The sequence below is a fragment of the Poromitra crassiceps genome (genome assembly GCF_964638095.1).
Source record: "Poromitra crassiceps genome assembly, chromosome: 1".
In the NCBI taxonomy this organism is placed as follows: Eukaryota; Metazoa; Chordata; class Actinopteri; order Beryciformes; family Melamphaidae; genus Poromitra; species Poromitra crassiceps.
In genome coordinates this window covers 31842518-31869688 of record NC_139623.1, presented here as the reverse complement: position 1 = coordinate 31869688, position 27171 = coordinate 31842518, and the positions used below count along the sequence as shown (strand labels likewise).

The 27171-nt window shown below is 47.8% G+C and overlaps 1 protein-coding gene across 1 annotated transcript in view; it reads right to left on the bottom strand.

Annotated features, from left to right (window-relative positions):
* The window catches only part of srrm3 (serine/arginine repetitive matrix 3), a gene marked incomplete at both ends in the record, with an annotated part of 87765 nt that extends 60841 nt beyond the window's left edge, over window positions 1-26924 (bottom strand). The window contains 2 exons of the mRNA XM_083641790.1: window positions 8585-8686; window positions 26647-26924. Of these exons, the coding sequence (XP_083497916.1) occupies window positions 8585-8686; window positions 26647-26924 (380 nt within the window). The remainder of the gene's footprint in view (window positions 1-8584; window positions 8687-26646) is intronic.
* Window positions 26925-27171: the final 247 nt, after the last annotated feature.

Here is a 27171-nt window from a genome sequence, read left to right as displayed (position 1 = left end):
TTTCTGGCGGCTAATCGTGTGAAGCTATGCAGCAGAGACAGAGACATTTGGGGGAGCGGATTGACTGCTGTTCGCAGCTAAAGTTGGCTCCAGGCAGCCAGAGCAATCTGTGCCGCTCTGGCTCATGCATTGGTTTCTCTTTGATCACGGGGATTTTTCTGCTTTTTTTCCTCAACTTTCTCTAATCTGGAGAGCACTGTCGCCACCTAATGGGTCGGTAAAATAGGTTTTACACATTCAACATGCCCCAAAATTTTACAGGAGATGGATCTGGCTTTCATCCACGTCCCACCGTCCCAACGCAATTGACGACAATCGTCGTCATTGGCACTCTACGTCACTAAAGCAATTGACGACGATTGTCGTCATTGGCACTCAATGAGTTAAAGACGAAATGAACCCAACGGAATGCAAGTAGCGCGAGGGTCGGAGACGTTTCAGAGTCTGGAGACAAATCTTGTCTGAGATGACAGGGTTGAGAGGCGGACCATAATAGCGTCTTGATGATTTGATTTGACAATTCTGGGGATTGGCTTAGGCATTGGCCAATCCTGCAGTGTTCCGCCCCCAAATCGAGTGGGATTCAGCGTGTTGTGGTGCTACGTGGGTGGGATCCGCCGAGTACCAGGCAGCCAGCTGCTTCTGTGTGGAACCGAGCTGACAATCCGGTGCATGAGTGCTGCCCGCCCTCCTGGAATCTCAGAGGGGCAACCCCTTAGACAACCAGGCTTGAGAAGCATTGAGGTAAATACAATATTCCTGGAATGCGAGTTTAACGAGCCAATTACATTTCTTTGCATTCTTAGACATTACCATTTGCTTTATTTTGTATGTTACATACAAGTGTACAACGGAGAAGAGGGAGGCGAGGAGGATTAAACGCCCGCCTAAGGAGACGCGCAAACAGACCACCTTTGCCGAGCGTTCTTCTGGCTAACGTACAGTCGCTAGAAAACAAAATGTGCGAACTAAGAGCACGAGCACAATTTCAAAAGGACATAGCGAGCTGCAACGTTATGTGTCTGACTGAAACCTCTCACCTGAGACAGCAGGCCATCACAATACCTGGATTCAGCGTGCACAGGGGAGACAGAGATGCAAAACGTTCCGGTAAGACGAGAGGAGGCGGTGTTTGTTTGATGATTAATAAGAACTGGAGTACCAACAACACTAATATCGGGACGTATTGCTCAGCAGACCTGGAGTATGTCATGCTTCAGTGCGTACCTCACTACAGTCCGAGGGAATTTACCACAGTCACCCTCACAGCTGTGTATATCCCACCACAAGCAGACACAAATAACGCTCTCAGAGAATTGGACCACACGATCAACGCACAGAAGGCAAGACAGCCAGAAACGGCGCTGATAGTGGCAGGGGACTTTAACAGAGCAAACCTGAAAAAAAGAATGCCCACCCTCCACCAGAACATACATTTCAACACACGGGGAAAAAACACATTGGATCAGTGCTACACAAACATCCGTAGCTGCTACAAAGCAACACCCCGCCCCCCATTCGGCAAATCAGACCACGCCTCTATCTGGCTTGTCCCAAGACACAAACAAAAGCTCAAACAACACCCCCCAGCCTACCGAACCGCCCAACGCTGGTCAGACCAATCAGATGACATCCTGAGAGACTGTTTCGACCAAGTGATATGGGGGGAATTCGGACCGCCCTCTCATCATCACTGAGGATGAGGTGCGCTGGTCGTTCTTGCGTATCAATCCACGCAAGGCGGCCGGCCCGGACGGCATCCCCGGGCGGGTCCTTAAGGCCTGCGCCCACCAGCTGGCAGGCGTATACACAGACATTTTCAACCAGTCCCTCTCCCTCCGGCAAGTTCCCTCCTGCTTCAAAGCGGCAACGATCATCCCCATCCCCAAACAGCAGAAAGTGACCAGCCTAAACGACTGGCGCCCAATAGCCCTCACTCCCATAGCCAGCAAGTGCTTTGAAAAGGTGGTCATATCACAGATCCGCCCCACACTCCCCCCGGACCACGACCCGCTCCAATTTGCATACCGCCCCAACAGGAGCACGGCGGATGCAATAGCACACGTACTCCACACTGCCCTCTCACACCTGGAGGGGAAGGACACCTATGTGAGAATGCTGTTCGTGGACTACAGCTCAGCATTCAACACCATAGTACCCTCCAGGCTGGTAAGCAAGCTCAAGGTCCTGGGACTAAACACAGCAATGTGTGACTGGATCCTGGACTTTTTGACAGACCGCCGCCAGGTGGTGAGAGTGGGCAACCTCACCTCCTCCCCACTGACCATCAGCATAGGAGCGCCCCAGGGATGCGTCTCCAGCCCCTTCTGGTACGACCTCTACACCCATGACTGCGTGGCGACTCAAATCAGTCAATCAAAGCAGTTGTGGGGCTGATCTCCAGGGGCGACGAGACGGCCTACAGAGAGGAGGTGAAGGCCCTAGAACAGTGGTGCCAGGACAACCACCTCTCTCTGAACGTCTCCAAGACCAAGGAGATCATTGTAGACTACAGGGGGGGGGGGGGGGGGGGGGGCGCACCACCCCCAATCCCCATCAACGGCACAGTGGTGGAAAGGGTGGACAGCTTCAAGTACCTGGGAGTAAACATCCACCAGGACCTGACATGGGCCGGTCACACCGCCACTGTTGTCAAAAAGGCCCAACAGCGACTACACGGACTCAGGCGCCTAAAGAAATTTGGGCTAAGGCCAGAAATCCTTAGGGACTTCTACAGAGGCACCATTGAAAGCCTGCTGACTGGCTGCTTCACCACCTGGTACGGGAACTGTACCACCATGGACCGCAGGGCGCTACGAAGAGTGAGGCGCGCGGCCCAGAACGTAACAGGATGTGAGCTGCCAGAACTGCAGGAACTATATAACCAGCGGTGCCTCAGGAGGTCCCTGAAGATCATCAAAGACACAAACCATCCCCACAACAGCCTGTTCTCCCTGTTACCCTCAGGGAGGAGATACAGGGTCCCAAAAGCAGGCACATATCGCTTGAGGGACAGTTTCTTCCCGCAGGCCACGAGACTCCTTAACATACACAAATAGTGTAGTAGCTGTACTGTACCGCACTGTAGATGCTACCATTATGTATGTCTAATGTTTAATTGTATGTTTAATTAGGTATATGCTATTTGCACCTGTACGTCAAATACGTCGAATTTAAAATGTTTAAGTACGTCCAAAGTATGCACATGACATGTGCACCTATGTGCAGTGAATATGCCACTGTCTCTGACTTGTCTTATCACTCTACTGCCTTATTGCTTGTAGGGGTGCTCCGATCCGGCTAAGCCACGATCCGATCCGATTCCGATTCCTGGGGTCACGATCCAATTCCAGAATCGATTCTCGATTCCAACGATTCTCGATTCCAGAATCGATTCTCAATTATGTAGTTTTATATTGCAATAACACACAAAGGTAAATATAAGACAAAAAATGACAAATGTATTAATGCTGAACTTCAAATTCAACTTCTGTATTACAGTCAGGGCCTAAATTCATTTAGCAAATTAGGGGGGAATTCCCCCTTTATGTTCTTCAGATAAGATGGATTTATAGGCTGGGGGTAGGGCTGCACAATATATCATTTCAGCATCGTCATCGCAATGTGCACATGCGCAATAGTTACATCGCAGAGCGTGCAATGTCAGGTAAGGCAAATTAATTCATAACATACAGTAATGCACGCCCTCTCTGTGACGTTCTAAGCTCTTTTCCTACTAACTATAGTACCTTTACTCACTTAGGATCCTGCAACTCACCCTGGCTGCGGCTAAAAACACACTCACTTCCTACTACGTCAACCGTGCACATTACCCACTAGGCCACCTTCTTAAGTGAGCAAGGCTTGATAGACCTATTTAAGACTTTTGGTGAAAATTCCTGTTTTTTTCATATCGCAATATATATCGCAGAATAAAAAAATATTGCAATGTCAGTTTTTTCCAATATCGTGCAGCCCTAGCTGGGGGGGATCTGTAGACTTTTGGGGGGAATACATTAACCAGAGTTCTTAAGTGCAAGAGGTGGTGGCACCGTGGCAGTACAGTACACAAATGACATGAACATTTGGACACTTATTCAGCCGGTATCTTGCATGTTGCGTTCAGGTGCACTGTGCACGATTTTAAGAATCGATTCTTGGGAGTTTGGAATCGATCCAGGAATCGTGGCATTAAGAATCGCGATCCTTTCAGAATCGATTTTTTGGAGCACCCCTAATTGCTTGTTGTGTCTCTTGTTGTTTTTGCACTCATATGCCCTGTTATATTTGTACTATGTTGTAAACGGAGTTCACAGCACAAGAATTTCACACGTGATACTTGTACTACGGAGTGACAATAAAAATCTTGAATCTTGAATCTTGAAGTGGCCAAGTTAGTAGTTAGTTTATGGGCTAGAGATTCTGCCAGATTACAGACACTAGGCGTCATTTTCTCCTTCATTTGGAGGAGAAAATTATCCTGAAATGAAGATTTGATTGACAGCTGCCATGTAGTGATATGATTGGTTGAAATGGGGTAGAAATTTGATAGTGCAATGTGACGTCAGCAAACTATAGATTACTGTTATGAATGAAATCTTGAAAAATGAACTTTTGATGTGATCTAAAGAAATTTTATTTTTGTGATTTTTCTGGCATACATTATTAAATAGGTGCACTGAATACCCAGGTATTTGAACTAAAATAAAATAAAAGCCATTTTGGGTTCAGCTCGACATTAACCTAACCCTAACCCTAATCCTTAACCTAACCCTAACCCTAAAAGTCGCTTAATCAACTTGCTTTTTGGCGGAAGTCGCATAGTACTTTTTCTCTGCCGCTGGGGGGCGCTAGTCTAGCATACGTGATACGTGGGTCGTATTGCAGTCATACGACGTTACTGGCCGTATAAGTTGGAGGACATGTTGCTGTGTCAGTTTAGGGGTCCTTGACATGAAAAAGTTTGAGAACCACTGATCTAGAGCAATTACCAAAAATGAAAACTATCTTGCTGAGTCATTAGTGATAAATCAACTAATTCTCCACCCTGTCTTAGACTGTTAATTGATGGCAGGCTCCAATATGCTGGACACATCTGCCCGGCCCCCTTGTGATCAAGACAGCATCCCTGTTAGGCAGATGAGTGAGTGTCTCTGGTGCCCCGGTGAGGCGAGAGGCTCACTGACTCAGCCACTGTCCCTGGGCCCTGGCAGTGATGCAGCACAGAGCAGTGCAGCTCATCCATATCCCCGGCCCAGACAGCCACTCTGCCAGCCAAGGGCCGGATATATTTCTATTGCCGCAAAAAGAGTTATAGTTTGTTATTGTAGAGGTGGGTAGGTGGAGGTCGGGCTGAGCGCTCTTCAGTATGAGGGTGGGGGTAAAGCTAGCTGCTTTATGGGGTTCATAGTCAAATGAAAGATTGATCAGGCTGGAAATATAAGCTGAAATATAGAGCAGAGCTCAGTAGATCAATTCTGTAATCCTGAGGGGGAAAACCTCGACATCTTGGTCTTGGATGCATTCTAGCTCGATACGCGGCCAACGATAAAGAATAACACATCAGTTTAGTGTTTGAAATGAACAATGTTTCTGCTTCGTAATGAAGAAATGTTGCTCTCCAGCACTTTCTCAGAGACTGAATGGATAAGCAAGCCCGGGGTCAGTTTGCACATTGATCCCGTTCTGATCGGACAGCCAAGATGTTTAAGCCTGGACGGCTGGGAGAGGCTTTACACACTGCAGTGAGGAAAACATGGCCTCTATGTAAAACCGCCCATCTGAGCAAGGTGACACACAGGGAACAGTATAGCTGAGATCCCCCCACCCTTTCATTTTACATTTTAATTCAAGTTAATTTTTATATCATTATTATTGTTGAGCAGCAGCAGCAGCAGTCCGCTCAGTGTTGCCATCTTTCATTATCTTCGTTGTTTGTTTTCATTTTCAGTCAAGAAAATCCATTTGGCAAAAGACTGATTAATTTCATTCACCCCCCCCCCCCCCATGCCCCATAACATAATAAATTAGCTACCAGTCAGTGGGTTTACGTTAGCTATAATTGCATGGAAGAAAAGACAGTGAATTTTTGATTACACACAACAATAAATCTTTACTAAACGAAACATAGGCTTACTACTTCACCTTCATTTACCGCTGCCATTGTGCGTCCTCCTAGAGCTGTTTTCATTTCCAAATACAATTTCTATATTTATTCTGCCACCAGCTTGTTCCGCTCAGAGGGCATCTTTTATGCAAGCTGATTAAGGCCGGCCACAGCTCCATATAACTTGCTTGTCTGTGTGTGTGTGTGTGTGTGTGTGTGTGTGTGTGTGTGTGTGTGTGTGTGTGTGTGTGTTTAAGGGTGTGGGTGCGTGGTGAGGGGGATAACGACTCTGCAAATTACACCCCTCTTCAATTTTCCACATCAAGGCCTTATTGGAGAGGGAATGTTGCAGAATTTGAGGCAAGCTCTGCCGCTCCAAATTGACTCACCCTCCCAAAAGTACCCTTGAAAGTAAGTGCACTAATCCAAAAAGCAAAACAAACAAACAAACAGGCAAACAAACAAACAAACAAACAAACAAATAACCCCCTCTTTCTGTATCTTCGATCTTCCCTTTCTGTCACACTGGTTCTCATGCTATCGCTGGCCCTCATTGCTTCCCTGTTGCTTGGCTGTGGTCTAGTTAAATGTCAGACACTGGCAGAGGTGCAGGGGAGGAGAGACTCATTAGTCTAGCCTGTGTGACAGGAAGCATCGGAGTCATTACCAGTCATTAGTTCACAGACAGCAGGTCACATCACCACCGCCATGCACTCCCCCTCGCTCCATCATTCACACATAAGACTGTGATGGACTGACTCCCACACCTACAGCCTGCTGCTGCTGTTTCTCCTGCTTCTGCTGGCTGAAGCGGTGGCCTCTGTGTGGGGGAGTGGCTGAAGCGGTGGCCTCTGTGTGGGTGAGTGGTTGAAGCGGTGGCCTCTGTGTGGGTGAGTGGCTGAAGCGGTGGCCTCTGTGTGGGTGAGTGGCTGAAGCGGTGGCCTCTGTGTGGGGGAGTGGCTGAAGCGGTGGCCTCTGTGTGGGGGAGTGGCTGAAGCGGTGGCCTCTGTGTGGGTGAGTGGCTGAAGCGGTGGCCTCTGTGTGGGGGAGTGGCTGAAGCGGTGGCCTCTGTGTGGGGGAGTGGCTGAAGCGGTGGCCTCTGTGTGGGGGAGTGGCTGAAGCGGTGGCCTCTGTGTGGGGGAGTGGTTGAAGCGGTGGCCTCTGTGTGGGGGAGTGGTTGAAGCGGTGGCCTCTGTGTGGGGGAGTGGCTGAAGCGGTGGCCTCTGTGTGGGTGAGTGGCTGAAGCGGTGGCCTCTGTGTGGGGGAGTGGCTGAAGCGGTGGCCTCTGTGTGGGGGAGTGGTTGAAGCGGTGGCCTCTGTGTGGGGGAGTGGCTGAAGCGGTGGCCTCTGTGTGGGGGAGTGGCTTTTAATGATCTGGACAAAGTTTCACAGAGGATTTCTTTCTTTCCCTCTGTCCTGCCTAGTGCAGACAGCTAGCGCCAGGCTTCAACTAAACTCATTACATTACGTCGGCTTCCCGCAGAGTTTAGAATTGATTTTAAAATGCCACTGATTATCTTCAAAGCATGGGTGTTAAACTGTGCCCTCACATATTTAGGAAAAGGCATTACTCGTCAAAAACTATGATGAAAACGAAAGTTAATTGTACTTCTACAATTAGGGGCACTATGCTTTGGGACGGACTGCCTGAAGACATTAAGACATACATTTTTCATAACCTTTTTAAAAATCAATTTATAGTTTTAAATGTATTACTGCCCATTGCCTAGCTATATTGTATTGATTTATTATTAGGCATTTGTATTCATTTTGCAATTAATTTAACATCAAGGACACAAACACAATTAAGGGAAAAACAAAGGGATTTGCCTGCCTCCAGCCTGTCCAGAGATACAACGAAAGCGCCCATTTAGGGACGCTGCTGGCCAGAAGCGGCGAGCTGTATGTCTGTAACGTTAACATTAGTAAACACAGCCATAAGTGCAGGTATTGCAGAAATAGACCAATAAGCACCAGTGGAGTTTCCCCGCTGGAAAATACATTCTTCTGAGTGGATTTGGGATTGGATTTTGGCGATGCTGATTGGCTGAAGGAGTTGTCTGTCAAGGCAAGTACTCCCACCCACTGAAATTGCTGTGGATGGGCTGGAGGCCAGACTGATCCACAGCCACAGGTCACGTGAACAGTATGGTTTGCCAGCCTACCTGTATCAGACCTCATATACAACCATCTGCTCGGAATACAGAGAGGAAGATGAAGAGGAGTGTATGATTGTATGTGTATTTGTGTGTGTGTGTGTGTATGTGTGTGTGTGTGCATGCGTGTGCACGCACGTGTGTGTGTGTGTGTGTGTGTGTGTGTGAGTGTGAAAGAGAGAGAGAGCCCGTGCGAGCATGAGAGAGAGCATGAGAGAAAAGAGTGAAAAAGAGTGAAGGTGAATGTCAGTAAAACACTGACAGTGGAAGAAACAGGCACACACACACACACACACACACACAGCTCATTGGTGTAACTTACGTTGGTTGTGTATGCGAGCCCTCTCTGGTGATAACGCCCTCTTTGTCCATCAGCATCTGTCTGAACGTGCTCACTTTCTGTCCTATCTCCTCCTCTGTGTACCTGAGGATGGACATGAAGACACAACATAGAAGGCGGTTAGTGGCGGTACACACACACATCCTCACACTCAATAATCTTGTCTGAGTAGCAAGCAGACGAGGGTGAAGAGATCTCAGTGATTACCAACGAGGCTGATGAAGACGCAGAGATCAGGAGCAGCGGCTCATGGAGAACGTAGTGCTAGTGCAGCTGCGGTGTTTGGCGGAGCTAATTATCATCTGTCATAACTGCCAGATGCTCGTGTAGGAGCGGTGTCGTCCCCTACTGTTGCGCGGGCAGGATAGAGTCCAGACAAATGTCGGAGGCTGTCCTCTCGCCGTGCCCTGACCTAATTTACACGCCACAAAGTGATGTATAATCTGATGACTCGCCACGTCGATCTGCCGCGCGCCCGGCGAGTCCCTTGTTCAGGCCCTGTCTGCATGTCATGTTTCATTCCGCAGGCGAGCAACACAACTCACTGAGAGTAACTACAGGGAGCGTCAGGAGCTGTCCAACGAGCTGAGACAGACCCAACACTGCACTGACTACTGCAGTGGCATATGAAAGAAAACACTGTGGCACTTTTTAGACCTACTGTACAGCACATTTCTATTTGACAATATCTGGCTTTTTCTTTTCTTTTTTCAAATTTCCCCCCGTTTTCCCCTCCTTTGTACTTGGCCAATTCCCCCTGCTGTCCCAGTCATTGCTCCACCCCCTCTGCCGATCTAAGGAGAGTTGTATTCTAGCACATGCTTCCTCTGATACACCTGGAGTCGCCAGCCGCTTCTTTTCACCTGACAGCGAGGAGTTTCACCGGCAGGACGTAGCACGTGGGAGGATCACGCTATTCCCCCTAGTTCCCCTTCCCCCAAGCAGGCACCCTGACTGACCAGAGGAGGCGCTAGTGTAGCGACCAGGACTCATACCCCACCGGCTTCCACCCACAGATACGACCAATTGTGTTTGTTGGAACGTCTGACCAAGCCGGAAGTACAGCTGCTGGGAATTGAACCTGGGTCTCTGTGGTGGTAGGCCAGTGCTTTCACCACTACACTACCCAGACACACTCTCATGAAGCAGCTTCTGGCTGATTCTCATATGGTTATATCATACAGCTGGAAATCTGCTCACAGCAAGAATGCTTGAACCAAACCAAACCAAACCTTGACAAAACATGGCCTTTTCCAATGAATTGACCTTCCGATATATTCACATCTTCTTCACATTCTGTTCTAGCTGTGATGAGCTCCAGAGAATCAGAGAGACAGAGAAGAGAGAAATGGAGAGGGGGAGGGATGGATGACGAAGTGAAGCTGTAAAAGTTTGGCCAGGAGCCAGATATCACAGTGTTTGACTGGCTTCATGCCAATACTATTCATGACATAATGTACGTGTCAAACTAAAAAACAACAACAACAACAACAACAACAACCATGAATATGTTAAGGCTGTCCGAGATGTGACAGAATGGCTCAGATTTAGATACAGAATCCTTAATTATTTGTTTATTTATTTGGATTAGTTGTTACCGAGGTAACATCTACTCTTCCTGGGGTCCACCTTAAAAACATAAAAGTATACACATGCTTTCACATATATGCATACATTAACCCCCCCCCCCCCAAACAAAAACAAAAACCGAAAAAAGAAAAAGACAAAACAAAAACAAAACAAAACAAAACATTACAGTACTTTTTTTAAATTTCAAACTAATAATGTTTCAATAAACCACATAAAACTCTCTATCTCTGCTACATCTCTATATATGACAAAGTTATATCTATGTTTTTTGCGGGCCTGTACCCAAGAATAGCCTCTTTAGTTTATTTTTTAAAGCTATCTTTACTTGGTGCTTGAGTAATTAAGTATGGCAACCTATTCCAATGGGAGATAGCTCTATACAAAACAGTTTTTTCATTGCATTATGCCACAATGGAAAACTTAGCTGACCTGAATTCATAGAGAATCAATAATAAACATATAATAATAATCATATGTAATATAGACTTAGAAAACGTTGATGAGGAAATCATAATTTCAGGTCTGTGTTCGAGTTTCAGCTCCCATGTGATCCTATTTAATAAGTGATTCCAGCTGTAAAGCGAGCTCCGCTTGCCAGTGAGGGAACACAGAGTACTGGGGAGGGGAGCTGTCCACCAGTCAGTGCTGAAACAGGCACTCTCGCTCCTTCTCTCTCTCTGAGTCATGGCAGGACAAATTCAATGAGCCGGCTCATAAATGAACCAGCGGCTCATTTCAGTGTGGGGACGGCGTTAGTGTTGGCCTTTCTCACATTAAGTGAGAAAGGCCGAAGCATGGAGAATGAGATTAGGAGAAGTGTGAGGGAGAAGCACGGAGAATGAGATTAGAAGAAGTGTGAGGGAGAACACAGAGAATGAGATTAGGAGAAGTGTGAGGGAGAAGCACGGAGAATGAGATTAGAAGAAGTGTGAGGGAGAACACAGAGAATGAGATTAGAAGAAGTGTGAGGGAGAACACAGAGAATGAGATTAGAAGAAGTGTGAGGGAGAACACAGAGAATGAGATTAGAAGAAGTGTGAGGGAGAACACAGAGAATGAGATTAGAAGAAGTGTGAGGGAGAAGCACGGAGAATGAGATTAGAAGAAGTGTGAGGGAGAACACAGAGAATGAGATTAGAAGAAGTGTGAGGGAGAAGCACGGAGAATGAGATTAGAAGAAGTGTGAGGGAGAAACACAGAGAATGAGATTAGAAGAAGTGTGAGGGAGAAACACAGAGAATGAGATTAGAAGAAGTGTGAGGGAGAACACAGAGAATGAGATTAGAAGAAGTGTGAGGGAGAAGCACGGAGAATGAGATTAGAAGAAGTGTGAGGGAGAAACACAGAGAATGAGATTAGGAGAAGTGTGAGGGAGAACACAGAGAATGAGTTTAGAAGAAGTGTGAGGGAGAAGCACGGAGAATGAGATTAGGAGAAGTGTGAGGGAGAAGCACAGAGAATGAGATTAGAAGAAGTGTGAGGGAGAAGCACGGAGAATGAGATTAGGAGAAGTGTGAGGGAGAACACAGAGAATGAGATTAGAAGAAGTGTGAGGGAGAAGCACGGAGAATGAGATTAGAAGAAGTGTGAGGGAGAACACAGAGAATGAGATTAGAAGAAGTGTGAGGGAGAACACAGAGAATGAGATTAGAAGAAGTGTGAGGGAGAAGCACGGAGAATGAGATTAGGAGAAGTGTGAGGGAGAACACGGAGAATGAGATTAGGAGAAGTGTGAGGGAGAACACGGAGAATGAGATTAGGAGAAGTGTGAGGGAGAACACAGAGAATGAGATTAGGAGAAGTGTGAGGGAGAACACGGAGAATGAGATTAGAAGAAGTGTGAGGGAGAAGCACGGAGAATGAGATTAGAAGAAGTGTGAGGGAGAAGCACGGAGAATGAGATTAGAAGAAGTGTGAGGGAGAACACAGAGAATGAGATTAGAAGAAGTGTGAGGGAGAACACGGAGAATGAGATTAGGAGAAGTGTGAGGGAGAACACGGAGAATGAGATTAGGAGAAGTGTGAGGGAGAACATGAGAGAGAGAATGGCTTGGCTTCACACTGTGCTGATGATGGTGAGGATGTTAGCGCCTGGAGCTGTCTCTGCTGACAGGCCGGCTACAGACAGAAAAGAGGGGTCATGACCTGGAGCAAGAGCTGCTATTGACAGGCCGGCTACAGACAGAAAAGAGGGGTCATGACCTGGAGCAAGAGCTGCTGTTGACAGGTGACCCTCTCCGCCTTCTCTCACCGCCACTCACTTGTTGGGTTCTGTAGCTCGGCAAAGTCTACCAGCATAAAGCGCCGCACAGTTCAATCATTTTTTTTTTTTTGCATGTTTTTTAGTGGGGGGTTCCTATCTGGAGGAAACCCCAGAGGAGCATGGGGAGAACATGCAAACTCCACACAGAAAGGGCCTTTTGACGACCCCACCTGGGCCATAGGTACTGAGGACATGGGAATGGGGACACACCCTCAGCACTCACAGTGTCCCAGGCGGGAATCGAACCCAGGACCTTCTTGCTGTGAGGCGACAGCGGTACCACTGCACCACCGTGCCTCAGTTCAATTCTTTATGATCAGTATACCTTGCTAACCAAAGGCAGTGGGTGCATGCCCAATGGTGGGCCTGCTTTAACAAAGGGTTTAGCTACAGGGAAGAACAACTATGGACACAAAGAGTGTCCGTTTAATTCAGCTCATATTGGGAAGAATAGCATCTGAAACAGGACTTAACCAAAGGAGCCCATGTTTATGTAAGGCACACACAAAAATTGTGCTCCGATGATAGACAGCTTTTTGAGTTGCATTGAATAGAAGTTAGCAAAACAAATCCATGTAAGCTCCATGTAAGAATGTCTATGTGTGTGAGAGGCTGTTAGGCAGAGCATCTCTCATCTGCACATTTCATTAGCACTTCCTGCAGCTGTAAAGGTTGCTGTTTTCTGCCCATCTGCTTTACCGTGTGCCGATACCACTCCTGATGGCACAGCACAGACCGCTGCAGCAAGGCCGGGGAAATTTGTATTCAAATTATAATTAATGTTAAATTAAGTATGACACGTGTGTTTTATGTGTGTGTGCGTGTGTGGTGTGTGTGCGTGCGTGCGTGTATGTGCAGGGTATATGCAGGAATCCTGAAGTTCGTCACATCAGCGATAGAGGTGTAAATCACAAGTTTCATCATGATACTATATTATATTGATTCTTTGGATGACGATACGCGTGATGGCGCTGACCTGGTCGCCCCCTCAATTGCCCATATATTTAATTTAACATTTGTCACGGGCGAGATCCCGGCCATATGGAAAACTGCTCAAGTTACACCCCTCTTTAAAGGTGGTGACTTGAGCGATCTAAATAATTACCGTCCCATTTCTAAATTGTGCTGCCTTGCCAAGGTGCTTGAAACCTTGGCGAACGTACAGCTCCGTGCATTTCTAGATACTTACAACATTCTTCAGCCTCATCAATCTGGTTTTAGACCCGGCCATAGCACGGTCACTGCCACATCCCTTGTTTTGAATAACATTCTGAATGGCCTGGATAGCCGCCAGCACTGTGCGGCTCTCTTTGTAGACCTCTCCAAGGCCTTCGATACAGTAGATCACAACATCCTGATTGCTCAGTTGTCCGCCATCGGATTAGACGACCCCTCAGTCAGATGGTTTACTAACTATCTGACTGGAAGGAAACAGTCTGTAACGGCGGAAAATATCAAATCCATTTCATTGGACGTCGGGAAGGGCGTGCCCCAAGGTTCCATTTCCGGGCCTATCCTGTTCACTCTTTATATAAATAACATTTTTCTTCCTTCTGATCTCTGCAATGTCCATTATTACGCGGACGACACAATCTTATATTGTTTTGGACCCACCCCGGCACAGGCCGTCTTATCTTTGCAGGCCGCTTTTGATTCGTTGCAACGGTCCCTGAACTCCACTAAGACAAAGTGGATGTTGTTCTCAAGATCTTTAAACAGAAATGATAATTTGTGTATCCGTACGCTTCAAGGCGACCAAATTCAATTAGTTCATTCTTATAAGTATCTTGGTATTTGGTTGGACACCAAACTTTCTTTTCATGTACATGTAGAACATCTCACAAAGAATTTGAGGAGAAAAATCGGCTTTCTGTATAGAAACAAGTCTTGTTTTTCACTATTGGCCAGAAAAACTGTTGTCCAATCTTTGATAATGTCAGTTTTTGATTATGGTGATGTGATTTACATGTATGCCTCTCCATCCGTCTTAAAGCCTCTTGATGCTGTATATCATAGCGCTCTGCGTTTTGTTACAGGTGATGCTTTCAGTACACATCATTGTATTCTGTACGAAAATGTGGGTTGGTCCTCCCTGTCGGAGCGTAGAGATCAGCACTGTCTGATATTTATTTATAAAGCATTAATTGGGAAACTTCCACCTTACTTATCCGCACTCCTTTCTTGTAACAGTGGAGGTTATCAAACACGATCGCGGTCCTATATCAGACTGTCTGTCCCACGGGTGCGAACCGAACAAGGAAAGACCGCTTTTTCTTGGTTCGCCCCCAACAGATGGAATGTGCTCCAGGAAAACTTAAAAATGGATAATTTGATCCCGCTTGCTTCTTTTAAAGCACTTTTAGAAAGCATTCCTCGCAGGGTGTGTTCATGTTTTATTTGAAATTATTTAATTATGCTCTTGATGCTTGTTATTGTCTGCTGTGTTAACCTGTAATTTTGTAACTGCTGTATATGTTCTTTGTACACCAGGGCTCCCTTGTAAATGAGAGCTTGCTCTCAAGGGACTCTCCCTGTATAAATAAAGGTAAAAAAAAAATAATAAAAAAAAAAAAAAATACGATATTTGCTGATATCAGAAAGTCTGCCACGATATGATTTCGATTCAATTCAGGGGTCTGCAATCGATATGAGATGATATCATAATCTCAATTAACACAATCAGCACAATAGCTACAAAATGTATTACCTCATCAAATGGCGATTAAGACCTTTTAATAATTTTTAGGACCCTGTTGATACCCTGGTGTGTGTGTGTGTGTGTGTGTGTGTGTTAGAGAGCTGCGCGGGCCTGAAATCTCGGCCCGAGCCCTCCCCGGCCCGTGACATGCAGGCCCCTCCCCGGCCCGTGACATGCAGGCCCCTCCCCGGCCCGTGACATGCAAGCCCCTCCCCGGCCCGTGACATGCAAGCCCCTCCCCGGCCCGTGACATGCAGGCCCCTCCCCGGCCCGTGACATGCAAGCCCCTCCCCGGCCCGTGACATGCAGGCCCCTCCCCGGCCCGTGACATGCAGGCCCCTCCCCGGCCCGTGACATGCAGGCCCCTCCCCGGCCCGTGACATGCAGGCCCTCCCCGGCCCGTGACATGCAGGCCCCTCCCCGGCCCGTGACATGCAGGCCCGTGCATGGCCCGTGACATGCAGGCCCGTGCGTGGCCCGGCCCGTGACATGCAGGCCCCTCCCCGGCCCGTGACATGCAGGCCCCTCCCCGGCCCGTGACATGCAGGCCCGTGCGTGGCCCGTGACATGCAGGCCCGTGCGTGGCCCGGCCCGTGACATGCAGGCCCCTCCCCGGCCCGTGACATGCAGGCCCATCCCCGGCCCGTGACATGCAGGCCCCTCCCCGGCCCGTGACATGCAGGCCCCTCCCCGGCCCGTGACATGCAGGCCCCTCCCCGGCCCGTGACATGCAGGCCCCTCCCCGGCCCGTGACATGCAGGCCCCTCCCCGGCCCGTGACATGCAGGCCCCTCCCCGGCCCGTGACATGCAGGCCCCTCCCCGGCCCGTGACATGCAGGCCCCTCCCCGGCCCGTGACATGCAGGCCCCTCCCCGGCCCGTGACATGCAGGCCCATCCCCGGCCCGTGACATGCAGGCCCTCCCCGGCCCGTGACATGCAGGCCCCTCCCCGGCCCGTGACATGCAGGCCCCTCCCCGGCCCGTGACATGCAGGCCCCTCCCCGGCCCGTGACATGCAGGCCCCTCCCCGGCCCGTGACATGCAGGCCCCTCCCCGGCCCGTGACATGCAGGCCCCTCCCCGGCCCGTGACATGCAAGCCCCTCCCCGGCCCGTGACATGCAGGCCCGTGCGTGGCCCGGCCCGGATAATGACACATCTCTCCCTCTCTCTCTGTTCCTCAGCTGTGTGCTGCGGCGTGGCCGTCCTGCTCCTGCAGCCTCTCTGCTTGTCTCTCTATTTGACTCTCTCTCTCTCTCTCTGTTTGGGAGCTGTCTGCTGTACACGGATGGACACGGCACACACGGCTTGTTTTGTTGTTTTTTACACACTGACACAGCACGCTGTCTGTCGCTGACTGAGTGGAAAGCTACATGTCATGACATGAGTATGAATGGCAGACTCAACATCACGTGAGGGTCTGTGTGTGACTGTGTGGCTGGGGGAGTGGGGTCTCTTGTGTGTGTGTGTGTGTGTGTGTGTGTGTGTGTGTGTGTGTGTGTGTGTGTGTGTGTGTGTGTGTGTGTGTGTGTGTGTGTGTGTGTGTGTGTGTGTGGATGTGTGTGTGTGTGCGTGTCTGTGCACTCCTCCTCTTTGTCTGACTGTGCTCTGCTGTGTAAAATTAAGCGAGTAATACAACGTTATTTTATTTAATTATTGAAACGGGCCCGACCCCGGCCCGGCCCGGACCTATTAATAAAAAATAAATAAATGTAGAAAAGTCCGGCCCCGCCCCGTATTTCCCAGGCCCGAGGGGCCCGCGGGGGTATCATCGGGCTTGCAGCTCTCTAGTGTGTGTGTGTGTGTGAGAGAGAGAGAGAGAGAGAGAGAGAGACAGAGAGAGAGAGAGAGAGAGAGAGAGTGTATGAGGTGGGACTGTTCAGAGGCTAGAGTCAGGCAAGTGGTGCCAAATGCAGGCCATTTAGGCAGGCTCATTGCCTACAGCATGCAGAGCCCCAGTGAGTGGGGCGGAGAGGGACAGTGCACATCGATCAGAGAGACGGGCTCCCCGCCACCCCGACCATGAAAAATCACCACGATTAAAGAACTTGATTGGAGTAATTAGACAGCTCCGAGCACCCACAGATTCCCCCATTAACTCACAATCCTGGGAAATGAATAGTTGTGGCACAGAGACCATCCTTACGCTGATAGTCATGGATTTGATGGGGACATGAGGATGATGTGTGGGGCGTGTGTGTGTGTGTGTGTGTGTGTGTGTGTGTGTGTGTGTGTGTGTGTGTGTGTGTGAGAGCCAGCATTGTCTCCGTGTTTGATGTCTGAGGAGCCGTTTCCACAAGTCATCCCCAGGCACTGTTGTACACCTATGAAACGATGCAGCCATCAATCCCACCGCAAAGAGTCCAGTGTCAAAGTGATGCCAATGTAGTTAGTAAGATTGAATGGCTCTGGGAACGTGGGAAGGCAAAAAAAAGCCCCTGCATTTCTATTTCAGGGACCAAATTAAAAGGACCTGCAGAGCGACAAGGTGAAATGGTTTAACTTTCAATTGGAGAGGATTTTCAATTGATGCTCTCTTCAGTCAGAGATTTTTCTGGTTAGGTAACAGATACTAGACGGTATCAGACAGAAAGAGAGGGAAAGGAAGAAAGAATACCTGTCCCTCGCCACACACAAAGCCCTACTTTTCACCTTCTCCACTGTGTAAGTAGATCAATGGATGGAGGAGCACAATCGGCCATTGCCTCTCTTTTGGATTGCTCATCTTCTGTCAGACGTGCTGGAACAACAACATTTGAGGCTCTATTGTCGGGGGCAGACTCCAGCAGGTCTTATGATGACACAGACAGGCTTTGGCTGCCATCAGGACAGAGGCACTTTTTGCTCTTGCCTGAGTAGCTCTGAGTGCTTCTCACTTCATGGGATTGAAAGCTGCTCACATCACAAGTCTCTCTCCATTCAAAGAGCACCACTGGAGGTTACTAAAGCAAGCAAACAACAGCATCATCAACGCATGAGGAATTGAGCTCTCTCAGCCACAATCACAAATCCTTTTCCTTTCTTTTAGAGCTGCAACCATTAGTCGATTATCCACTAATTTATAATCGATTAATCGTTTAGACTAATTTTTAAGGGGGGAAAAATCATCTCGTTCCAGCTTCTTAAATGTGAATATTTTCTAGTTTATTTAGTCTTCTATGACAGTAAACGGATTATCTTTGGGTTGTGGGCTGTTGGTCAGGACAAAAGAAGACATTTGATGATCAACATTTTTCACCATTTTGTGACATTTTATAGACCCAATGACTAATCGATTAGTCTACAAATTAATCGATAGATTCATCGATAATTATGATGTGTGTGATGTGATCACACCAGCCATGATGGCCGTGACTTAAAATGAATGTGGAGCAGCCAGCGTAAAGTGGCATTTGAGCCCAATGTGTGTGTGTGTGTGTGGGGGGGGGGGGGGGGGGGGGGGGGGGGGGGGGGCTGCTCGGATCACTGCCATTTTCGAACTCTGCCTTCATTTTGATGTAAACTGCCCCTGTTTCGTGACTGAATCTTGTACAGTTTTGATGCTATTGTGCTGAAAAAAATCTGTCCACAGACATATAAACACCCCGTCCCCCACACACACACTCTCACAAGGTGAAAACTAGAATGACCGCACTGCAGTTATATGCCTCCGCCAACAAGTAGTCGACATCCATGTCTGCCCAGACTTTGACGTTTGAGCCAAATGTGAAGAAATTCCGTCAAGGCGTTACTGAGATATTATGTTAACAAGCTTGAAAATGGTGTTCGTGAGGTCACAGTGACCTTGACCTTTGACCACCAAAATGTAATCAGTTCATCCTTGAGTCCAAGTGGACGTTTGAGCGAAGAAATTCGAAGAAATTCCATCAAGGCGTTCCTGAGATATCGCATTAACGTGCATGAAACGGGTGGTCGTGAGATCACAGTGACCTTGAACTTTGACCTTTGACCACCAAAATCTACTCAGTTCATCCTTGAGTCCAGGTGGACGTTTGAGGAAAATTTGATTAAATTCTGTCAAGGCGTTCCTCAGATATCGCGGTAACGAACATCGGACGGATGGACATACGGATGTACGGACAGACGGACGGACAGACAACCCGAAACCAGAATGCCTCTGGCCTGGCTTAAAGTCGAGGTGAACCGGAACGGAATGCACTAGTGCGAGCGTCGGAGACTGAAAACAAATTGAAAGGCGGACCATACGGTGTCGATGATTTGATTTGACAATTCTGTCGACTGGCTTTGGCATTGGTCAATCATGGCGTGTTCCACCCCCAAATCGAGTGGGATTCAGCGTGTTGTCGTGCTATGCGAGTGGGATCCGCGGAGTACCAGGCAGCCACCTGCTTCATGCGGAGCGAGCGGACAATCCGATGCATGGGTGCTGCCCGCCCGCCTGGAATCTCCACGGGGCGACCCCTGACAACCACGCTCTCAAGCGCGCGCCATTTACGCTATTTCTGTAAATACGATATTCCTGGAATGCGCATTTTAACGAGCCAGTTACATTTCTTTGCATTCTTAGAGATTATAGTTTTTGTTTTTTGTTCATGTTTCATACAATTGTCCAAGTTAGTAGTTAGTTTATGGGATAGGAATTCTGCCAGATGACAGGCACTAGGCGCCATTTTCTACTTCATTTGGAAGAGAAAATTATCCTGAAATAAAGATTTGATTGACAGCTGCATGTCGTGATATGATTGGTTGAAATGGTGTAGAAATTTGATAGTACTAGCTAGGTGATGTCAGCAAACTGTACATTACTGTTATCAATGAAATCTTGAAAAATTAACTTTTGATGTGAAAAAGTGTGAAAAACGAAAGAAATTCGATTTTTGTGATTTATTTCGCATACATTATTGCAGTATGCATAGGTGCACTGCATACCCAGGTATTTGAACTAAAAGAAAAGAAAATTTTCTTTTAGAATTTTTTTTCATTTTTGGGTTCAGCTCAACTTTAACAATACCAGCCGACACTGTCGCGGCTGGAGATAATCGTTAGCCGCAGTCCTACTTTAGCATATTCTGACTTGATACTGCTCCAGGTATGACACCCAACGTTGTGATTGTGTCTGTTGTTTGTGTCAGTCTACTACTCTCTACTTTCCCTCTCTCACACACACACACACACACACACACACACACACACACACACACACACACACCAAATTGTTCTCCTTGACGAAGCAGGCAGAGTAAACGATCTTCTCATGCCTCTTACAGTATTTCAAGTTGTGTGTGTGTGTGTGTGTGTGTGTGTGTGTGTGTGTCTGTCTGTGTGTGTGTGTGTGTGTGTGTGTCTGTGTGTGTGTCTGTCTGTGTGTGTGTGTGTGTGTGTGTGTGTGTGTGTGTGTGTGTGTGTGTCTGTGTCTGTGTGTGTGTGCGCGTGTGTGTGTGTGTGTGTGTGTGTGTGTGTGTGTGTGTGTGTGTGTGTGTCTGTGTGTGTGTGCGTGTGTGCGTGCGTGTGTGCAGCGTGCATGGGTCTACTACACGGTGTTGATGTGTGTAAAGACATCCCCAACAGCCTGCAGTTTGAACTGAGCGAGAGAGTGGGGCCCTGTGAAGAGAGCTCATTTGAGAGGTGAAAAAAGGCTGTGACTCTCCATAGGGGTTCAAGTCATGCACAATCATTATAGCTCAATTAGCATGGAAAAACACCCCTGAAGTAGAGTCTGGACCCTCGCACACAGAGCAGCCCCTCAAGCTTGGCATCAGTCACTGAGCAACATTAGCGTTAAGTAGCCAAACTAGCTCCACAGTAGGCAGTAAAAAGCTTGCCGTTTGTTAGAATATTCAGTACAGCATCCATTGATGGGAAGATGACAGGATGTTGCTGATGGGGCCTGGGTTTTATGTGGTGTGCCCTCTCCTCCTGCATCATTACACGATACAACTTACACAACTTTCCAATAGATCGTGTCTCCAAGCTGCAACCAGTTTCATCCTGAACGACTGCATGGCAGCCATTGAAAGCCCTCCTGCTCATGCTGTTCTAGACAGATGAGCTCCTAGTTGTGTATACATGGCCTGGTGTACGCAACCTCCAACCTGCCTAATCTACTATAACAGACATTTTTCTTAGTCATTAAGTCGCGACCCAAATTTCAGAGTTTTCTTTGGAGCATTATTTAGCCCTCTTTACCTTTACCCCCGACAAGCTAACATGACAAGATTGGTACCCATGGATGCCTTAGGTCTTTGGGTACCGTATTATAATATTATAATACGAGGATCTTCACTCTGGCTTTAAAAATGAACCAGCTACTGCCTCTGAAAGATGGCCGTCTAAAATTGGCCATGGATGTCGGTGTCGTATTTCATGCATAAATCCGCAACCCACTCAAAATAACCCCGCGACCCACGTTTGCGTCCCGACCCACCAGTTGAGAACCACTGTACTATACTGTAAAGGCAGGACCGTCTACATGCGTAAGTGTGTGTGTGTGTGCTTTGCGTATCTCGAGAACCGTTCGTCGAATCGACTTCGAACTCAGAGGGTCAAAACCACTGAGCATGCTCAGAACACGGGTTTGCGCCAAAACTCTGTCTAACTGCACTTAGTGAGTTAAAGTCCAACACAGTGAGTGAGTAAATGGGCACTGCACTAGTGTACATAAAAGGAAGGGCGGAGCACCCCGAAGTGCCAATACATGGAGGCGGTGGTGGGGGCGGCTGCTGCCAGGCCATTGGATAGCTAAATGAACAGACTCCTTTAATTGTTGAGTTCCTCTAATTGGCTCCCAGGGTGAGGCCATCATCCTGGTCTTAGCCCTGGAGGAGAGGAGAGCAGGTGCCGGCTCAGGAGCTGTGTGTGCAGGGAGGAGGGGACAGACTACTTCTCCTGGTCTTAGCCCTGGAGGAGAGGAGAGCAGGTGCCGGCTCAGGAGCTGTGTGTGCTGGGAGGAGGGGACAGACTACTTCTCCTGGTCTTAGCCCTGGAGGAGAGGAGAGCAGGTGCCGGCTCAGGGGCTGTGTGTGCAGGGAGGAGGGGAGCGCACTGCTGGTGGGGTTAGCGACTGGGGCAAGCGTCCAACCTGCCCCTCAGCCTAATCTTTCACCAAGCCCTCAGTGAGGATGGGGACCCGGGATGGGGGGGGGGGGGGGGGGGGGGTTGAGGGGGTGATGCTGGGGGTGGTAGGCTGGGCCTACTGGCTTAAATCCACAGCCGATTAAAACAGACTCCAGCCACCATTTTAATTGTGTCTAATGCCTGGCATACATGTCTCTCTCACTCCTATCCCTCTGTTTCATCCCTCTCTCTATCCCTTAATCCTGCACACATGCACACTCTCATTGAAAGATGCACATTAGAAATTGGATAGGCAATGGAGCTGGCAAATGACATTCTCTTTTTATTAGGGTTAGGGTTAACAAGATGACTTGAGTCCACCCAGAGCTTTAACACTCCACTGAGTGCTCACTGTCCTTCCAGTTCAACTGTCCGCCATCCGGTCAGCACGACTGCTCTCCAATCCATGTATTGTGTCATCATTACCCAAGCTGCTGGCTGCCATTACACCGCTCTACTAGACATTATGACTATTTTTACATTGCTCTTCAACCAGGAGCAAGTAGCTCTACTCCAAGTCAGGAGATGAGCAGAGGAGAGGAGAGGACCTTGACAGATGGCAGCGGGGCCTGTCTTTCAGCCACATCAATCTGTCCTAGCTCCACCATTACCCCGCAGCCATAATGAGGCCCCACTGCCTGACAAGCCCAGCCTTGCTCAGGGAAGCAGGGAGGTATTGAGCGATGGGAAAATGGGTGGAAGAAATGGGGGCTCCAGACAGAGACATATGATAATGCATCCCACCTTACTCAAGCCCCGCACAGGAGAGCTGACATCATGTATCTCCTCACCCTGAAAGGGAAGATCAGCAGGGAAATGTGGTAATGGAGGCTTGGTGAGATCATAGTGGGCTAAACTGATCAATTGGAGAGAGGATGCTTAAGAAATAGAGATAAAAATGGACAGAGCAGTTTATAGCTTACACGGTAGTTTAAAGCTTGTTGACATTTAAATGAGAGCAGAACCAGGCCTAGGTAAAGGCCCTGCTGTATTCAAAGTGACAGGTAGGCGGAGTAAGCGGAGTTCTGCTCTCCCACACAGTGGGACTGACCAGACTATTGTTATTTATATATGCATACATTGTTGTATGTAGACATTTTCTTTGATAATGGAACTTTTGTGTTGTGTATTGCTTGGTTCTTGAATTCTTTATATATTGTAACTGAATTTTGATATTTCGTTTATTGAAAGTACTTCCGTTCTCAGTGTATTTAAACGTCATCTCCGCCTGACACAGCAACACGCTGAAGAAGGCCGTTAGGCTGAAACGTTTGTGTGCTGTACCTGGTGTTAAGCTGGAATAAACTCAACGAAAGGACATTTTTGTGTGCTGGCTCTCCTTCTCCTACTAAGTATCTCCTGTGCCGTGCACCGAAACTTTAAAAACACCGGTGAGTGTGCTCGCTGCTGGCTTATGCCAGTTTGTTTGGACATTTAAATGTTGACATTCAAGAGTGTACTATGCCACTCATCTGTCTTATCTAACCTTACTGAAAAAGGGCACATCACCCATATGTTGAAAGTTGGGATGTTGGCTTATAAAGTGGAAGAAATCTGCCAGGCTTTCTACAGCTACTTCCTGTAGTCACCATAAAGATTCAGTTAAACCAAAACAAATATGGTTTGACAAGACTACTGGCCATGCCTCTCTTATGGTACAAATTGCTGTACAGTAGCACCACAGCTGCTAACTGCAGGATTCATCTGATAGTCCATCACAGCAACAGTAGTGGCAGGCTTGAAAGCTTGCTCAAAATGACTGAAGGACTCCTTACCTCATTGGAACATGTATTGGTGAGTTCAGGATGATGAGTTATACAGTAGGCAGCACAGCCTACATGTGATTTCAGGATGATGATGAGTTATACAGTAGGCAGCACAGCCTACATGTGATTTCAGGATGATACAGTAGGCAGCACAGCCTACATGTGATTTCAGGATGATGAAGAGTTATACAGTAGGCAGCACAGCCTACATGTGATTTCAGGATGATGATGAGTTATACAGTAGGCAGCACAGCCTACATGTGATTTCAGGATGATACAGTAGGCAGCACAGCCTACATGTGATTTCAGGATGATGATGAGTTATACAGTAGGCAGCACAGCCTACATGTGATTTCAGGATGATGATGAGTTATACAGTAGGCAGCACAGCCTACATGTGATTTCAGGATGATGATGAGTTATACAGTAGGCAGCACAGCCTACATGTGATTTCAGGATGATGAAGAGTTATACAGTAGGCAGCACAGCCTACATGTGATTTCAGGATGATACAGTAGGCAGCACAGCCTACATGTGATTTCAGGATGATACAGTAGGCAGCACAGCCTACATGTGATTTCAGGATGATACAGTAGGCAGCACAGCCTACATGTGATTTCAGGATGATGAAGAGTTATACAGTAGGCAGCACAGCCTACATGTGATTTCAGGATGATACAGTAGGCAGCACAGCCTACATGTGATTTCAGGATGATGATGAGTTATACAGTAGGCAGCACAGCCTACATGTGATTTCAGGATGATGATGAGTTATACAGTAGGCAACACAGCCTACATGTGATTTCAGGATGATGATGAGTTATACAGTAGGCAGCACAGCCTACATGTGATTTCAGGATGATGATGAGTTATACAGTAGGCAGCACAGCCTACATGTGATTTCAGGATGATGATGAGTTATACAGTAGGCAGCACAGCCTACATGTGATTTCAGGATGATGATGAGTTATACAGTAGGCAACACAGCCTACATGTGATTTCAGGATGATGAAGAGTTATACAGTAGGCAACACAGCCTACATGTGATTTCAGGATGATGATGAGTTATACACTAGGCAGCACAGACGGCAATGAAGATAAATCATTGGCCTCAATTTGCATTAACATTGATTACAATTTTATGACTGGTCCCATAAATTTTGCACCACAGAGCCCTGAGTCCAAGATTTGTTTCAACATCCTGCTTATCGGCTTAATGTTAGACACAGTATCATAATAGTTATTATAGAATAATAAACTTGACCAAAAAGCACTAATGACTTGGCACTAATTCAATCACGGTCCCTCTCCAATCTGGCAGGGATTATTAGGCCTTTCTATGTAAATGACAAATGTGATGAGAAACACCTCACGAGGTCTCGTGGGGAAGTGTGTTTGCACTGCATCCACACAAGGTCACGGAGCTTGTCATTAATTACCGTCACAGCTAGCCTGGAGTTTGTCTGTGAGCTGCGGTTATTTAATTTGAGCAGTGGAGAGCGTGCGATCAGCCCCAGAGAAGCCCTGAGATTGTGAAACTATGGAGAAATAAAGCCATCTCCAGCCACTACGGCGAATTTCCATGGCCATCACGTTAGGACGCGCTAAGCTCTCCCTCACTTAATGAGGCAGGGCTGCAGGGCTATCTCCTTCATTGGCTGGCTCTATGGCAAACTCGCCCTAACATGGTTGGAGGACAATGCCATCGAAACAGAGTCCAAGAGTTGGCTGCAAACAGTGCCATGGATGGAGGACATTGCACTAGTGAGACGCCCCAATAATTGTGTAGCAAACATGGCTGCTCCTGAAAACGTCCATGTTCACACTCTGTTAGTGAAAGAGGGGGAGGTGGGGTGAGGTTTGAAGGAGTGATTTTGTTTACCTCTGAAACGTGTCAATGTGCATTTGTAACCCATGTTAAGGGCTTGCCCAGGGGTGGAGGTGGGATTCGAACCCACGCTCTCCCACTTCCAAAGTGCACACGCTAACAGTGGATACTCTGCTTGCTTGCTGTGTACCGAGCTCAAAGTAGTAGTCTACGTTCTTTGTTTTACCCCCTGCACTGTCCGCTACAAAAACAACTCTCTTCCTCGACGTTCTTTTATATTTCGCGCCGTGACCGCCGGAAGTGTTAACATGACCCAGAAGAATTTGGGCCACCCCCGCGTCTGAACATAAGGTGAATAGAGCAGATAGATAGATAGATAGATAGATATTTTATTCAAGTGTCATGCACACAGGGTGCCCAGCCCGCATGGACACTAAAGACAACAATCTTGCATGGCACATCAAAGCATGGCACATCTTTCTTAAGATCTTACATTTACTAGCTTCTTCTGCAGGGGCTTGTTTTTCTCTGTTCCCCATAATGCGATGAATATGACTTTTGGAAGATTTCAGATTTTTGATGTAATGTTTGGGTACAGTACTCAGCCTCCCTACAGGTACCTGCCAATATCAAGTTGTCTACTACGCAGAGAATGCTTTCATGTCTTGCACTCCAACCCACAGAAAGAAAAAAATTACTGTATCTCTGAAAACAAATACCAAATGCAGCTGTACTACTTACTGTACGCACTTGTTGAAACAACATTTATGGCATGCACATTCAGCTTGTTTTTTTGTGTGTGTTATTTGCTCATCCCATCCACTCACCCCTGCTCCTCCATCATCTCTTGGAGCTCCATACACTTGAGCTCGACCCTCCTCTTCCTCTCATGGTCCAGGATCTCTCTATGTGGCTTCTTCACCAAGACAGGCTCTGCTTTGGGCTCCTCCTCCACCTCCTGTGGTCCGTCCTCAGCTTTAGGTCGTGGGACCGGGGTGGGCACCGCCCCCCCCGGGCCTGTGGCTGGCCCCGCCCCCGGGACCACCTGCTGGGGCACCCCATTTGCACCATCCTTAGGGGAGGGCACCCTCGCCTCATCGTACATGGTTGCTGCACTCTGCAGAGATAGATGGCAAAGAGAGAGAGAGAGAGAGAGAGAGAGAGAGGTTAGCTTAACACTTGGAAGGCCAGTGGATTTTTATCAGTCAAGACGGGTTCTTATTTCATCATGTAGTAGTTTTCATGCGACAGACTCCCACACATTAGGCCACACATATAACAGAAGCCAGTTCCCCTAAGATTTTGTCCATATCTCATATGGAAATATTTTAGTAAGAAGTCATTCTTATGCA